Raw genomic sequence first — 16,520 nt, forward strand, 5'->3', positions numbered from 1 at the left:
ATAGGTCTGATGCAAAATGTTCATTTTTAGACCGCAATAGTTTACCAGATTTTGAAGTGGAAAGGTGACCTACCTTGCAACAAGCACAGAACTTCCAGCACAGTAGAAGCAGCAACCCCAGGAGCAGCATCAGTAACATTAGCAAGGGGATAAGCCAAAGGAAGCTTCTTGCTGGGCACTCTGGAATGACAGAAAAATCTTCATGGTTAGGAAAGAGATCACAGGGACCAAACAGAATCTGGGCAGGGAAAATACGTAAGAGTGGGAGGCAAAAGCAGACCAATCCACCAGAACTTCTCTACCCACTATAGGCTCCCCACCCAGTGTCCTATAAACAGTCACAAGTATACACAGTCACAAATTACCTAATTATCACACATGTACAGTGCCCCATTCTGATCTTGACTGTGGTGCATGTGGGAAAGCAGCTTCAGTCTCCACACACACACACACACACACACACACACACACAGACACACACACAAATATCATTTTCCTGACCTGGAACAGTCTGAAACAGCACTATTTGGCCCCTTGGGAAAATCCACAAATGTACATGTGAATTCTCCATTTGGCCAAACAGCTCCCATCAAGTGAGGAAAATGATATGGGGAGAAGGCTGAAGTGCCTTCTCTATGCATGCCACAGTTAAGATCTGTAGAAGCTGATGTGGGTGATTTTGGACCAGTCACAGACTTTCAGCCTAACCTACCTCACAGGGTTGTTGTGCAAGTCAAAAGAGGGAGAGGAGAGTGATGTAAGCTGCGTTGGTCCCCATTGCAGAGAAAGACTACTTTCCCTCCTGGGAAACCATTGCTGCCAATCTCCAGGTGAGGGCTGGAGATCACTCACAATTACAACTGCTCTCCAGATGGCAGAGATCAGTTCCCCGGGAGAAAATGGTGGACTCTGTGGCAGTCAGGGCTTCAGAGCACGGAAGAGGCTGCAGGTATGTATGTGTGGGGAAATGGAAAGCTGAAGAGAGAGGCGGAAATAAAGGTAGGGTGATGATTGGGAAGGAGATAGGGTTGCCAACTCCAGGTGGGAAATTTCTGGAGATTTGAGGGATGGAACCTGGAGAGGGTGAGGTTTGAATTGGGGCGGGACCTCAGACAGGTACAATGCCATAGACTCCACCCTCCCAACCAGCCATTCCCTTCTGGGGAACCACTGTTGCTTATCTCAGGAGAGAGGTGAAAATCACACAGAATTATAACTGATCTCCAGGAGGGAGGGGGGGAGATGCAAAGCTGAAATCAGAGGGGCAGTTAATGGCAGGTTGATGCTTGGCTGGGAAGGAGATACGGTTGCCAACTCTGGGCTGGGAAATTCCTGGAGATTTGAGGGGTGGAGCCTGGAGAGGTGAGGTTTGAGGAGGGGTAGGACCTCAGACAGGTACAATGCCATAGACTCCACCCTCCAAATCAGCCATTTATTCCTGGGTAAAAATTGTTGCCAATCTCCAGGTGAGGGCTGGAGCTCACTGAAAATTACAACTGCTCTTCAGGTAGCAGAGATCAGTTCCTCTGGAGAAAATTGTGGACTGTGTCATTATACCCTGCTGAAGTCGCCACAGCGCGTTGACGCTGAGTGCCCAAGGCCTTGGCACTCTCCCAGATCCTCTTTCTAGAGTTCGTTGTATTTATTTCCATAATGGGCCTTATTCTTAGTAATGTATAAAGACGAGTCTCTGTTATGATCAGAAAGCCAGTTCACAGACTTGTGTGTAGATTAATGATTCATAGATTTGGTCATGTCTTCATTATTAAGGTATGCCAAGGTAGACCCCAGACTATACATACATAAAACTCTATGATCTGGGATAATAAGAGAAGGACTCGACTGTAAGGAATAACAGCCAGTGTATCCACCAAGTGCCATCTTGCTTCAACATTCAACAGCATCTCTTCCCTGTTTTCTCCTTCCCCTTCTTGCTTACCTTTTTTGTTTTGCACAAGAACAGTTCTATTGCCTTTGATCTCGGGATTCTCTTCGGTGAAACGGTAAATGCAGTCATCTTCCTCATCTCGGAAGGAACAAGTTGTTTTTACCTCCCCATCTGCAGTGACATTAAACAGTGATATGCTACCAAAGCATCTTGAATATTTCTAGGATCAAAGCCATATTTGCTACCACCATAGAGATGAAGAAGATACCCTGTTTTAAAATACTTAGAAACTACCTCAACAATCCACAGGGACTCATCAACAATCCAACATTCACCATATGTTTGGCAAGAAGTCATGTGGATGCTGTAAGAGGCAACAGGTTGAATTCCCTTTGCTAGGGAAAGGCCAGCTTTGACAGAAACTTGGAACAGTTCACTTTGTTAATAAGATGGCTTTACTACTCATAAAGCTCGTCCATGCTGGATTAGATCCAAAGAACAATGAATGGAGCTCAGCTCACAGAATAAAACTTTCCCATCTTCCCCCTCCTGCTGTAACCTGAAACACTGCCTCTGGGGCTAGGGGACCACCAGAAATGTACTGGGCATAATGTGAGGATCTATAGCAGGAGGAGGAAATCTGTGAAAATCAACACATACACCCTTCTACTGGCAGAAGTTCCCTTCCACCCGTGGAAAACAAGGCTTAATGAACTGAAACCTCCTGTACAAAATGTTAAATCAAAATACAAGTACAATTTGGGTTGCCATGTGCCCATGAGTGCTCCAGTGTTTGAAGGAAGATTTAAAAAAAAAAAATTGTTGGTGACAGCATGATACCATTTCTGAGAAAACCCAGAACTGACATCACAATTCTCTAGGAATCGCCAGAAATGCTATGGTTTTTTCATAGGCTGATTTCGCACTAGAGCTGCCTCGTGGTTGCGCCCCCGTTTGCCCTGACACTATTTGTCAATTTCACACCCGAAGCTGCGGGGCTGCACTTGACCTGCAGCTTCGCCCAATTTCCTCCGCAGTTTCGTGATCCTAAAAAAACAGGATCATGAAACTGCGGGGGAAATCGGGCGAAGGCGCGAGTCAAAATGCAGCCCCGCAGCTTCAGGTGTGAAATTGACAAATAGTGTCGGGGCAAATGGCGAGGCAGCTCTAGTGTGAAATCAGCCATAGAGTTTCCAGCAATTCCTAGACAGGTATTTTCTACCATCACTGACAGCTGCCTCATTCCCCACCATGACCCTGACCCCCCTCAGTCTCCCACTGGTTGCCAACCCTGGCAACCCTGAGTACAATCAATCAGTACAATAGTTAACCTGTGTAAATGAATATAGTAAACATGTAATGTAGGTTTTGGGAGCCAATCCAGCTGCAAAGCAGGGGTATAAACAGATAAAATTTATTAGATTCACTGGAACAGTAAGTCGGTAATCTCTATCATATTTAGCAGAGTACACATGGGTTATACATAGCAGTAGTTTCTTGGTTCTGTATGTGCTAGCAAAGTTACAGACTTACACAGAGCCACTTGGCAGTTTCAAACTAATAAGAATCCTTTATTCAAGGAACTACATTCTAAATATTGCAGGCTGAGAGATAGAGATAGTATCTAACTAGCTGGATGTATGCATCTGCATCCATGGTGCCAAAGATGGAGAGAAACGTGCTTTTTCTTTGTGTGTGAGAGAGAAAGATGGGAGAACAGAAGGAAGGAAGCAATTCCCTGAGAGTATCAGTCTACAAATCAAAGGGACATAGGCAGAAGATTAAACAGGAAGGATGTTCACAGCCATCTGTCTATTTGACTCTCTTGTAACACCCCTGTTGTGTATTGAAAAAACTATGTTAAGCTTGAGTCTGAACCAGGATTGTAAATAGACCAATCAGAGCTGCACAATGTTCTGGAAGGAAGCACTCTGATCGGACCTTATCTGTAAATAGTTATTGGTTGTTAGCTGACATGTGGGCGTGGCTACCTAAGCCCGGACTGTTTAAAAGAGAGCCTGTTGCTCTATGTTTTTGTCTCGTTCTGATTTCTTCTGACTTCGTTAAATAAAGCTGATTCACTGTTCACTAGCTGTGTTGAGTCTCGTCCTTAACAACTCCGTAGGCTGAGGCTAGGAGACAGCATTTAGTCCTTGTCTTTTAGCAAAATTAAGAAAATAAATGCATTGGCATGCAAAGCATTCATCAGGACAAAGCAATAGACAATATAGAGTTAAACAAATTTGATTGGGAAAACATAACGGAAGCTAAATACAAATTGATGCTTTATTGTGAATAATATAACCAATTTAGCTTTCCCTATTTTGCCTATAACTTAATGCGCTTAGTGTACAATATTAAAATATGCTTGGATTTATATGCATTACTAAACCTTATTGGACATATACAAATTCTACCTGTAATGATATGTTTATTAAGTCTATCTTCAACCCTAATGTCATGTCAAACTGTTTATATTGTTGTATTATTAAAATAAATAAAATTTCTTTTAAAAAAATCAGGGTAAGGCAAGTCAGTATGCAGTGCTGCTGCATGGTCTCATGCTCATTCTGAGGTCACTTCACAAGTCTGCTGAGGATGTGAAAAGGTCTTTCACTGCTTATAGGAAACACACACTGGTAGTCACGAATCATTATTTTGTTCTGGTGCTGATGTTTAGCTGCTCTCCCCCTTGCTCTCCTCATTTTATCTTTTGTTGTGTTTTAAAAACCCCTTTTAGAGTTGCTCTTAGCTATTTATTATTTTAAATATTGAATTCTATTTTGAGGCTTGTTGAGTGGAGAGCAATTTGAAGTTTACAACCGGCCCTTTGAAGAGAAGAGAAGATTTCTTTCCATGTTGGCTACTCCACTGGTGCTGCAGTTAAAATGAAGTGCTGGATTAATGCCTCCAACTAAATTGAAAAATTCCAACTGACAAAATGACCTTCATTTGAATAGCTTGTTTGGGGTTTTGGGACTGTAATGAACTTTAGTTGCTCCTTGCTTATTAAGTATGAAAAGCATGAAAACACCTAAGCGTATGAGACAGGAGGAAGACTCTGCCCAACCCTCTCCCAAGCAATTGAAGATAAATGATTTTTTTTCTCATCTCAAATCCCTACCTGTAATCGGTTTGCTGTGCTGGAAGGCTTAGCTGACGCAAATGACCTGATTGAGGCTGCTGCCACCACAGACTTGCCTTCCCCCGTAATGATGGACCAAGCTGGGAACTGTGAAGCTGATGTGAGCCTGCCAGACTATTCCACAGGCAATGAGGAAGTGGAAGCAGACACTGGGGTTGGTTACCCTGAGTTTTTACAATTAATTGCTAAGACGGTTGAATACATTTGTAAGTTGCTTCATCTGTTACACCATAAACTGGATAACATAGGTGGTTTACTAGAAAATGTCTCTGGTAAAAAGTTCCTAGAGCTGGAAAGAACAAGGTGATTATACAGCCAAGGTCCCCTCACCCAGTGGTTTCTCCTGCTGGAGATGAGGAGCCTAAAGCCTTAGACAGGCTGCAACAAAAGGGGCCATATAATTTTGGTCGGAATTACCAGCTTGTGCTTCAACCTACAAAGGCTAGTTTGACTGTATGCAAAAACAATCCCTGCCTGGAACTCAAAAACACTAGTGAAGAAGCATCTAAGGGCTCTAGTAGGGGATTAGATAAGAATGCTTGACCTAATGGATTTAGGATTATTGTCTAGTGGGCGTCAGTCCCAGAGAGTCCTGCTGACCTTTAGGACATTGACTCTTCCTTCAGTCCTGCTTCAAAGTAAAGATTTTTTAAGCTCTTGAGGAATCTTTCCCACCCGTGTCTATCTGAACACAATTCTGGACCCTTTATGCCCAGAACTGAGTGCTAAAGATAATAACAACAGGAATAGACTGGATTGCCGGCTTCAAGGCAGCATAGCACATCTTGACAGAAGCCCTCTCTAACCAGGAGCATGCCAGCAGTCAGTCGGGGGAGATGGTAATGGATTTGTCACCCATCACAGACTGTGACCAGGTTTCATTGGATGGTCAGCACCCCACTGAGATGGCAGTGGAGGCCAGCCTTAAATGTCCAAAAACAGCTGTATTTTTATGACACTGGTAATTCATTAGATCAGTTAGTAAACTCTGACTGACTAAGAACAGATCCCTTAATTACAGACTTAAAGATCGTGTCTTGGAATATCGCCAGATGAAAGGAAAAAAATCCAGTGACCTGGAGTTAGGAAGCTTCCTTAGGGAATCTGACATTGTTCTTTTGCAGGAAACCTGGGCCCTTTTTGAGATCAAGTTGCAAGGCTGTAAGTCTTTCTCTATTCCAGCTTATAAATCTAATTGGGTTGGTCGTAATCAAGCTGATCTTGCATTATTGTGCTCCCACAAACTTAATTTAGAGGTGACCCTCCTTAAAGCCTGTGAATGAAATACACAGACTTGCCTTTTGGAAGGTTATGGGGAACCTCTTATTATAGTTAACTTGTCTATGCCACCCTACATAGTTAAATCTTCGGCTTGTAATTGGGATGCCATTTTCAGAACTCTAGAAGATTTAGAACAAGAGTATCCAGGTGTGGCTGTTTTAGTTGTGGGAGACTTTAATGCTTGAATAGGAACAGATGGGCCTCTACTTGCCAGGAGTTTGGGCCTTGATGTTGATAATAGTCTCCCCAATTGTCTGTCCAGTTACAGATACGCTAAGGATTCCCATATTAACCAAGCGGGAATTCATCTTGTCCAATTATGTCTCAGATTTAATCTTTCGATTTTTAATGGAATCCCCCCCCCCCTTTGATTCTTTTGGGCAATTTACCTATGCCTCGAGGTGTGGTTGCAGTGTTATAGATTATTTTTTAATTTCATCAAGCCTTGGGGAATCAGTGAGATTTTTCTCATTTGAGGACCGCACAGAAAGGGACCATTCCCTTTTGGTTCTTGCTATCAAACTGTCTCCCACCTCGGGATACAAGGGTTGTCACAGATTTGATACAGGCATTGAGGCATAAAAGGCGCAAAGAATTTATTGGACAAGTAAGGTAGCACCTAAGGTTTATGGTTTCTTAAATGACAAATTATTAGGTGACTTCCTTTTACTCATGCAGGATCAGAAGCCCCAAGTGGTGATACAGGCATATGAATGCACCATGGTTGAACTTTTGGACTCTATTAGGCCTAGTTCGAACCAGCAGCAATGAGGAAGGGGGGGTAAATGTAAATAGCTGGTTTCATAGGGAATGTCTTGAAAACTCAGGTCCGTGCCCTTTACAAAAAGTATAGGAAATTGGAAACTGCATGTTTACTGAAGGAATATTTGGTTCTGAAACTCTGATTAACGCAGTTATATAAAGATAAGCAAATGGCCTTCACCCAAAGGTGCTGGGAGCCACTTATTCAGGCTACTGTCAGTAATGACAGAAGAAAATTTTGGGCCTTGATTTCAGGCTCTATGGGTGATTAATATGCTGTTAATTGTTCAGTTTCAGTTAATGAATGGTTTTATGACAGACACTAGTACTAAGGAGGAACTTAACCTTAGTTTAAATGGTTGCTCAGAGTGGCCACCGGTGCAGGTGGAGGCCCTCATTCAAGGTATTAAGCCTTGAAAAGCATCTGGTCCTGACTCAATTCTCCCAGAAATGATTAAGGAATTCCCGAGTTTGTGGGCCTTTCTTCTGGCTGCCCTATTTACTGTAATTGATAGGATGGGCTTAATGCCCGGAACCTGGACTAATGCAATAATAGTTCCTATTTTTTAAAAAAGGTGATTGCCAAATTCCAGATAAGTATAGGCCTATTAACTTTTTATCGGTTGTGGACAAGCTGTATGTTTGACATCTGGCTAATAAAATAAAGATCTGGATTTCTGAGCAGAAGATTCTGGGCCCAGAATTCTGGGCTCTTGTCAGGGGAAATCAACTCTGGACCATTGTATTGTTTTAAGTCATCTGGTGAGCAAGTATAGTAAAGAGAGGCGCTCTAAGTTATTTGCAGCCTTTCTAGACTTGAAGGGAGCCTTCACCTCCGTCCCTAGAGACCTTTTATGGAAAAAAACTAAGGGACCTGGATATTGATGAGAGGTTGCTTTTCCTGATTAGGAAGCTCCACCTCAACACTACTTGCCAGGTGAGATGCTTCCAGTGAGGGTGACTTAACCCCTAAGATTCCAATAAATGTTGGAGTAAAACAAGACTGCATCCTAGCACCTTTATTATTTAATCTTTTTGTGAATGATCTAGACGGTTATTTGAAAACCACTGATGGCCATAGTCCCAAATTAGGGGTGATCCATCTGCCACTGCTTCTCTACGCAGACGATGTGGTACTTCTTTCCCTGACTCGTGGGAATGAAAAGATTCTTAGTCTGCATTCTTGAATATTGTGATGTTAATAAATTAACTTTACATTTTGGGAAATCTAAAATCATTGCCTTTGGGAAGATGCAGAAGCCTAATAAATGGAGCAGGTTCCAAGCTTTAAATACCTGGGAGCACAGTTTCATCATAGCCTTAGATGGGCAGTACATAAAAAGGAAATGACCAAATCTGTCAATAATACCATGCTTGCAGTTTTTCATTTTCACTATACTAAGGGCAATCAGTATGTGCCTGCAGCCTTGAGGGTTTTCAGTCATAAGATCAGTGCTAAACTGATGTATGGGGTTCCATTCTGGGTTTTGGCTATTAATAAAGACAAGTAAGGAGACCCGCGATACTTGTGGGGGGGGGAGAAGAGCTCCGTCTCCTCCATCCCCCCCGCTCGATCTCCCCGAGGCAGCGGCGAGGCCAGTCCTCCCCCCCTGTAAGAGGACTCGCGATACTCGCGGGGGGGGGGAGAAGAGCTCCGTCTCCTCCATCCCCCCCTCTCGATCTCCCCGAGGCGGCGGCGAGGCCAGTGCTCCCCCCCAGCCCGGCTTCGAGGTGGTGGCGGCGGCGGCGAGGCTGGTCCTCCCCCCTGGCCGGCTCCGAGGCAGCGACGGCGAGGCCGGTCCTCCCCCCCGCCCGGCTTCGAGGCGGCGGCGAGGCCGGTCTTTCCCTCCCGCCCGGCTCCGAGGTGGCGGCGGCGAGGCCGATCCTCCCCCCGCCCAGCTCCGCAGCGGCGGCGAGGCCAGTTACAGAGCGTTCCCTGCGCATGCACAGGGGACGCTCTGTCACTTTTGGGGGGATTTAAGTATCCCCCCGACTTTTAAAAAAACTTTTTAGATTTTTGCGCACACCTGGGGACCACCCCTCGTGTGCACAAAACTCTCCCTCCCCCCCAAGTGCCCCCTCTGTGCTGATTTAGATATCCGCACAGAGGGGGCTACTTCGGTATTAGATATATAGATATAGAAAAAGTCCAATCTAAATTTTTACGGAAAATATTAGGCCTTCCCCTATACGTGTCCTGTGTGGCAATCTGTTTGGAGACTAATCAGAGTCTTTTGGAAATGAAAGTTTGGATTATGACATTTAAATTTTGGCTCAGGTTACGTTTTAGAGCTAATTTCAATCCTTTTATTTCACAAATGCTTACCGAGTCCTCATCCTCGGCATGGTTTCTCCATATAGAGAGTAAAATCATGCGTATAGGAGTTAGTTTTGGAGAACTTCATTTGTCAGAAAGTTCAGCCTTTCGCTTGATTAAACAAAGACTCCTCGATACAGAATGCCAAGAGCTGATTAGCCTGGCTTCAGGTAGATGCTCTCCCTTGAAGGTAGGGTTTCCTCCCCAAGGGTTTATAGCAGAGTATTTTTTCTGTTTAACCTCCTCATTATCGAAGAGCTTTTATGTTAGGCCATTTTAATATGCTGCCTTCAGCTGTACTGGGTGGTAGGTTCTCTAGGACTCCTTATGTGAATAGATTATGTCCTTGTGGTATTAATGAAATTGAGAGTCTGTATCATATCCTATTGCACTGTATCTTCTATCATGATGTTTGATCATTCTATCTCAAGTCTTTGTTGAGAAACCTAGTAAATCATTCTGATGAATGCAAGATATTTTATTTACTCTCTACTTGCTCCTTAGTGATTATGGAAATGGTGGCCAAATTTCTGTTTTCAGCTTACAAGAGGAGGGAATGTATCATTAAGTGCATATGACTTTTGTATTTCCTTGCCTGTCAGTTTTAATACGATATGCCAATAAAGGTTTGATTGATTGATAATCATTATTTCTCAATCAATAAGTAATGTGTTCACATGATAAAGGAGCTCTGGCTAGGATAGCTGATCTGTGACATTTCTTTCCCATGCCTAAGCTATCATCCAGATATTATGTGATGGACTCAACAGTGTGAATCAGCTCTATGACTATTCTCTACCTCCTTCAACGGACAATTTTTGTCCTCACCAACGCATTGTATACAATGACTCTACTTTGCATAGACTCTCTGGCATGCATTATACTGTCAAGGAGGCAATGAAGTCTCTGTACCTTTTGTCAGTTCATCCACCTTTTTAATATCAAAAGGACAGCCTGTGCAATTCTGCCCCTTCTTCTCTCCAGTCCTCCAAGCCTTGCATTGAACACAGCTGCGAATCTCTTCACATACATGCTGAAAGCCCTGTTCAACAGAAGAAGGCATCTGATCAAAGAAGCACAGCACAAGGATAGAAGATGATAGAATGCTTTACCCCAGCAAGTTGAATCCCCAGCTGATGCTCCAACTTTGTGGCGTCCCTTCCGCAAAAGGGCATTTATTTCAGAGAGATTTTTCTTGATTTTGGATCCAATGCTCCCCATATGTTTTACACTTCCTTTGAAAAGGGGCTGTGCAGCTGTGTCATCTTGCACTTTGTCAGTGATGGACCGTCTTTTTTTGCACATATACAGTAACGTTATAACATCATAACATTGTTAAAAAAAAGGCTGGATGTATCGCAGGGAACAGTATGGTTGCCACCATGGCCAGCAGTTGCCAAACCGAGTACACCAATTCGTAGCAGTGTTATTCCATAATTATGAAGCACACTAAATGTGTCTTTATGTACTTCCTCAATGATGGAACCTTCTTTTTTGTGCATGTGCAGTAATGTTATAACATCATAACATTGTAAAAAAAAAAAGCCTGTATGTATTGTGGGGAACAACACGGTTGCTATCTTTTCAACTACAAAACTGGCCAGCAAAGGTTCCCTCAAAATCCTAATGAAAATAGTATTCTGTTTCCAGTAGTTGAACTAGATACACCAATTCATAACAGTGTTATTCAATCATTATGAAGCATGCTAAATAGAAACACTACACATGTTGAGTTTCCATGATAATCAGATCAGTTATATAATTCCATTATTTTCAGGTGCTTGAAAGACGGAATTGTTATTGAAAACACAGCGGGAGCCACGGGGGGGGGGGGGGTGTGAGAATGAAGAAGCAATACAAGAACAAGGAGACAAAACCTACCAATAAAGGGGGGGAAAGGAAAGAAAAGAAAGTTCATGGATGGGTAATTGCATGGAGAAAGCTACATTAAACCTGATTGCTCATTTTGTCCCTGCGTTATAATGCAGCAATATTATTAAGTCTTTAAAAACTCGGCTTTGTAAAGCAATCAAAACTATGCATTTAAAAAAACAGTGTTGTCATGGGCTGTGGCGAGGGGGAGCTGACGGCTTTAGCAGAACCCACACCTGGCCCCGCTGAAGTGCCAGAAACTGACAGTTTGCTGTCACCGCCCACATCAGTAACAGCTGACGAGAAACAACTACCAGCAGACAGTCCCCCCCCACTCGCCTCCGCGGGTTGCTCACTTAAGGGACTGACTCCGCCAGGACTTGGCGTCTCGGTGGCGGGAAGTTCGCTTGCAGGGTAGATGGTCCTTCAGCCCTGAGTTTTAACAGATGCTTGACCGCTCACACCGAGCACTAATTGGAAACAGCAGCACAGGGGTATTTAGCTCCCCGCTTTAGGCCAGCTTCTTTGTGGAAGCAACTAGTTGATCTCGCAACGCTCTTGCACCCACCTCGTCCTAGTTTCCGGACTCCACCCCTGCTCTGAACTCTCGGCTTTCTGACCTCGGCTCTGAATGACTCCGCTCCTGGTTTGTGTGTTGGACTTTCGCTATCTGCTCCTGCTCTACTCCTGCTCGGCTTCGATCTCGGACTGAACTCAGACTCCCTCCGCCTGTGCCCCAGCCCCTGACAAGTGTGTTGTTTGGGGGACTTGGGGGTGGGGGCAGGGTGTACACATGACACTGATGCCACAATAGGGTGGCGGGGAACAAAATTCAGTTTCGGGAATTCCAGAATTGAAAACTGCGAGTTAATACCCCAAGGGGGAAAAATTGTGGAAAAAGTGGATCCCGAAAACACAGGGCAGTAAATTCAGAGCGACTCCTGGAGCATCCAAAAATTGTGTTGAAAGTTTTACAAATGTTGCTGATTTAAGAATGCCGATATGGCAGTTTGCACATGTGCAGAAATGGTCTGAGTTACAGAGCAGGGCCTTGTGACTGAAGGCCTTTGTGTAGCATAATTGTCTTCTACTGCATACATAGGGTTAAGAGCCAGTAGGCCTACAGAAAAACATCCTTTCATGTGGAGGCTTAATGTATAAAAATGAACAGCTGAAGCTTTTCATGGCTTGGAGATACATAACATCACTTAGTAAACACCCCTTTTATTTATTTATTTTTCATTAATTAAGTCATTCAATTTATAACCCTCATCCTCTCCTCAAGCCTCTGTTCAAGGGATCGGACATTTTTCTCCAGGCTCCAAACTATTAAATGCTAAAGTTTCCGGGCAGATGCTATATGCCGCAGGGTCCTGGATCACTGCAGTAACAGTGCAGTAACAATATCAACAGACCTCTATTAATATTCCTACACAATATTCTGGGAACACCTCAGTGTGTGTCTGGAATAGGCCTAAGAGCTGAACTTGGGGAGATGTCTTATGAAGCAAAGGCCCGGGGAAGAGCATTCAATTTGAAAATTAGGACTCTAAAATCAAACCCAGATCTAAATCTCCTCAGACTAGTCAAACTGGACCACCACACAAGTGGTTGGGACAGATTACTGGACCATAAACTATTATGTCTGGGTATCACCTATGACATGATAGAAGTCACGAGAAGCCAAGAACTGTCACAGCACATTAGTTTGAAAGACTTTGACTACAAGAGCACATCGATTAGAGCCCGCAAAGTGTGCTCAACCTTTTCAGTAGGCATTCAGCCTCCAACAACAATGCCAAATTACTTATCTGAGATAATCCTTCCAAAGTATAGAAGGGCATTCATGCTAGCGCACCTGAATGCCCTACCTTCAGCTCTGATATCAGGAAGATTTAATGGGATTTCATACTCAGATTGACTCTGTAATTGCGGCAGCAGTAAAATTGACTCTGTGGATTATTTTTTTGCTTGATTGTCCCAAATTTTCAGTTCTAAAAGATGAACTGATCTCCCCTTTATTTAATCAGGACTTCCGGCCTCCAGAAGCAAAACTATCCTGGTTACTTAGAGATGAAGACAAACTACTTTGCATGTGGCAAAATTCTAGCAGCTGTTGTCAAATCACACGACAACTTTTGTAGTAGCAACCTTTAAATTCTTCCATGTTTTCCTGTGGAATGAGGTTTATTGTGGGATGAGGGTTTGCTGTTCATGACTCTGGTTGCAAAAATAGTAAAGACAATGAATGAATGAATGAATGAATGAATGAATGAATGAATATTTTCCAGACTTCTATAGAAGCCACTGACAACCCTACATGCCTACCTTGCTTCTTGCACTATGTTCCTTTAAAATGCATTTGTGAGGCAAAGCACACCTGACCCCCCCCCCAAAGTGTTAATGTGAATGGTAATGGGCTTCTTCCATCCTGCAGTCTCTCTGTCTACACAGTGCTTATCATCTTCAAGGCCAGAGCAGGAAATGTGGTAATTAGCTTCTCATGAGAACCTGTGGCCTGGGGAGGAATCAGGAGTGATGAGGTAATTTTCTAGAGGGTTCCAGCAAGAACGTGTCCTGATTGGGTGTCATCATCACCTGATACTGCTTGGCTAAAAAACTGAGTTAAGAGCCTGGGAAAAGAGGTTAGCTTGGACTCTGATGGACTGAAGGCCTGGACTATGATATGCTTATACTGCGATAGACAGAAGCATAGAGAACACATCAACTGTAGCCTTTGACTCTTGGGCTGCAGTCAGATGGGAGGTTAGAACTGGCTTCATTGCTGTTGCCCTATGGATTTAAAATTCAGGTTCAGACTCCATCCCCCAGCTGTTTGCACTCCGTACTCACCCATCTTGGAGCTGGAGTTTTTAGCCACCGGGGAAAGTCCGATCTTAACAGACATCAGCATTGTCACCCCATACTTCTGAATGTCTGATCGTGCTGTTGCACGCTCCAGCCGGTTGGGAAGTAAGTCTTCCAGTTTCTGGCCGCCATTTTTTTCTTCTATGAAGTGATGTGTGCTTAACTGCATATTTGCCCCTGGTGGTTGAACAGTTCTGTGCATGCGCATGAAGATCTTTACAGATGATGAAGCTGCTTGACCCAACCACCCCTAGCGACCACGCAGCTAACGTCTGATCAGTTGTGTTGTGGGCCAGCCTGCTTTAGCTGAGGATCACTCAGCTGATCCTGATAACATCCCCATCAGCATCTCTGAGACTCAACCAGCTGATGCTGTCAATGACCATGAGGTGGCAGAGGCAGGTCCTAGCACCCCAGTTGCTGAGGACAGGATGTACTCCAGCCCCATGAGCACTGGAAACATGGAAGAGGCAACCCCGAGAAGCAGCACCTCAACAACTCAAGATCTTGGGGAGACTTCACAGGCTACCTCACCTCCCCTTTCCCCAGAACCAGGGGAATGCAGGAGGAGGCGGGCACACTTTGAGCTCCTTGAAGGGAGGCGGAGCATGTGCCTCGCTGCCCGGTGACTACCAAATCAAGAAAAACACCTGGGGTTAATGGCTCTCTCACAAGCAATGAGACTCAGCTGTGAGCCACCGATAAGGGACAGGGCTTCAGATGGGGTAGGTGTGGGAGCAACTCATCACCTTTCTGGAGTCATGCGACCATACCACCCAGACCTGTTCCTGTCTGCAACTCCTGAACCTTTGGCTTCAACCCCTGACCTACTTGACTATGCCTTTTGGACCTGCTCAGACTCTGCTTCTGGGACCCTCAGCTGGCTTCCATTGTGTTTGACTCTTGGATTGAACTCTCAACTTTGCACTTTTGGTTAGTGATTTTGTCTCATCCCCTTGGTCTCGGCCGAGTTTGCTCTGACCCAGGAGACGTTGACCCCATGGTGAGTAGAGGGTGAGGGTGGGGTGTCTAGTGGCTATTCTCCAGAACAAATAGTTCAAGAGAACTTAGAGGCGCGGCCAGATTGTGCCAAGCCTATAGTCTGACTGCAGCCTTGGACTTAAGGTTCGTGAACACAGGTCCTGGAAATCTTTTAGATAGTTAAGCTAGTTCTCTTGTTTTTTGCTGCATGATTTTACAGTGTTGTGTAGCCTGTAGTTTATACCTTTTGTTTTGACAGAAATGTATTAGAACTTCATATAATTTTTAAAATAATGAAAGGTTTGGATTACTTGTGTACAACAGCCCTGGGAATCCATGGGGTTCATCCTTGAACACCTTGGCACCTCCCATTGAAAATAACACTAACACATGAAGCTGCCTTATACTAGGTCAGATTGGTGGTCTTTGTAGTCTGAGTGGCAGTGGCTGTCCAGGCTCTGAGGTAGGCTTTTCACATTACCTACTATATCCCAACTGGAAATACCAGGGACTGAAACCTGGGACCTTCTGTCTGCAAATCAGATGCCACTAGCATTGAGCCACAACACCTTTCTAGGGAAGAAAACCAAGAATATTGGCGACTAAATATAAGATCAAAAATGGCCACCAGTTTGGCCTTTTAGCTTACCAAGGAGTAGCTGACTTCACAAGTGGGTCCAACAAAGAGGGAAGGGTTCTCACAGATGCATCTGCCACATTCACAAATCCCACGTCCATTACAAATCATCTGCAAGAGACAGGGGCAACTATTTATGCTCCTTCTTGTAGTTTATGAGTTATCCTAAGATTTTTTAAAAATGGAATTTGTACTTTTGGCCTTGTTTCCAAGAAGAACATTAAAAATGAAGAAGAGAGCTCCAGGACAGAGAAGGGCTCTTTCCTTACACCTATGTTTAAACAGGCAATGAATGAATATTTCACAAAAAGACCCTTTAAAGATTTTTAATTGCACATAAAATGGGATGGGAATATTGATTACTATTTTTCTGAAACTTGGCTGGAGAATCCATTCAACAGGGGTACAAAAATTTACAGTCATAATTGTGTTTCCCATTAAGCCAATGGAAACAAATAATATAATAAAAAACATGAACGACAATGTGTGCAGGTGTGTAAAGTGCCATCAGATCCCAGTCAACTTATGGTGACCCCATAGGGTTTTCAAGGCAAGTGATTAAGCAGAGGTGATTTGCCATTCCTTGGTGTTTCCCCTTCCAAGTACCGACCCTGCTTAGCTTCCGAGATCTGACGAAATCAGGCCATACGATACCATTCCACATCCTCAAACAATAACACACAGAGAAATTTTGTAAAGACCAAGAGAAAGTGATTTTTTTTTTAAAAAAAAAAATGTGCACATCCTCATTCATGGACCCTTGTTGCCT

The 16,520-nt window shown here is 43.9% G+C and overlaps 1 protein-coding gene across 3 annotated transcripts in view; it reads right to left on the reverse strand.

Moving 5' to 3' along the window:
• ITGB4 (integrin subunit beta 4) overlaps nucleotides 1–16,520 on the reverse strand; it is a 127,477-nt gene that overhangs the window by 55,653 nt on the left and 55,304 nt on the right. For all 3 annotated transcript variants that reach the window (XM_015414478.1, XM_015414477.1, XM_015414476.1), the window contains exons 16-19: nucleotides 15,764–15,862; nucleotides 10,306–10,435; nucleotides 1,940–2,059; nucleotides 74–180 (exon numbers count right to left, since the gene is read on the reverse strand). In XM_015414478.1, the coding sequence (XP_015269964.1) occupies nucleotides 74–180; nucleotides 1,940–2,059; nucleotides 10,306–10,435; nucleotides 15,764–15,862 (456 nt within the window). The remainder of the gene's footprint in view (nucleotides 1–73; nucleotides 181–1,939; nucleotides 2,060–10,305; nucleotides 10,436–15,763; nucleotides 15,863–16,520) is intronic.

This window comes from Gekko japonicus, unplaced genomic scaffold (assembly GCF_001447785.1).
Source record: "Gekko japonicus isolate JY-2015 unplaced genomic scaffold, Gekko_japonicus_V1.1 scaffold277, whole genome shotgun sequence".
In the NCBI taxonomy this organism is placed as follows: Eukaryota; Metazoa; Chordata; class Lepidosauria; order Squamata; family Gekkonidae; genus Gekko; species Gekko japonicus.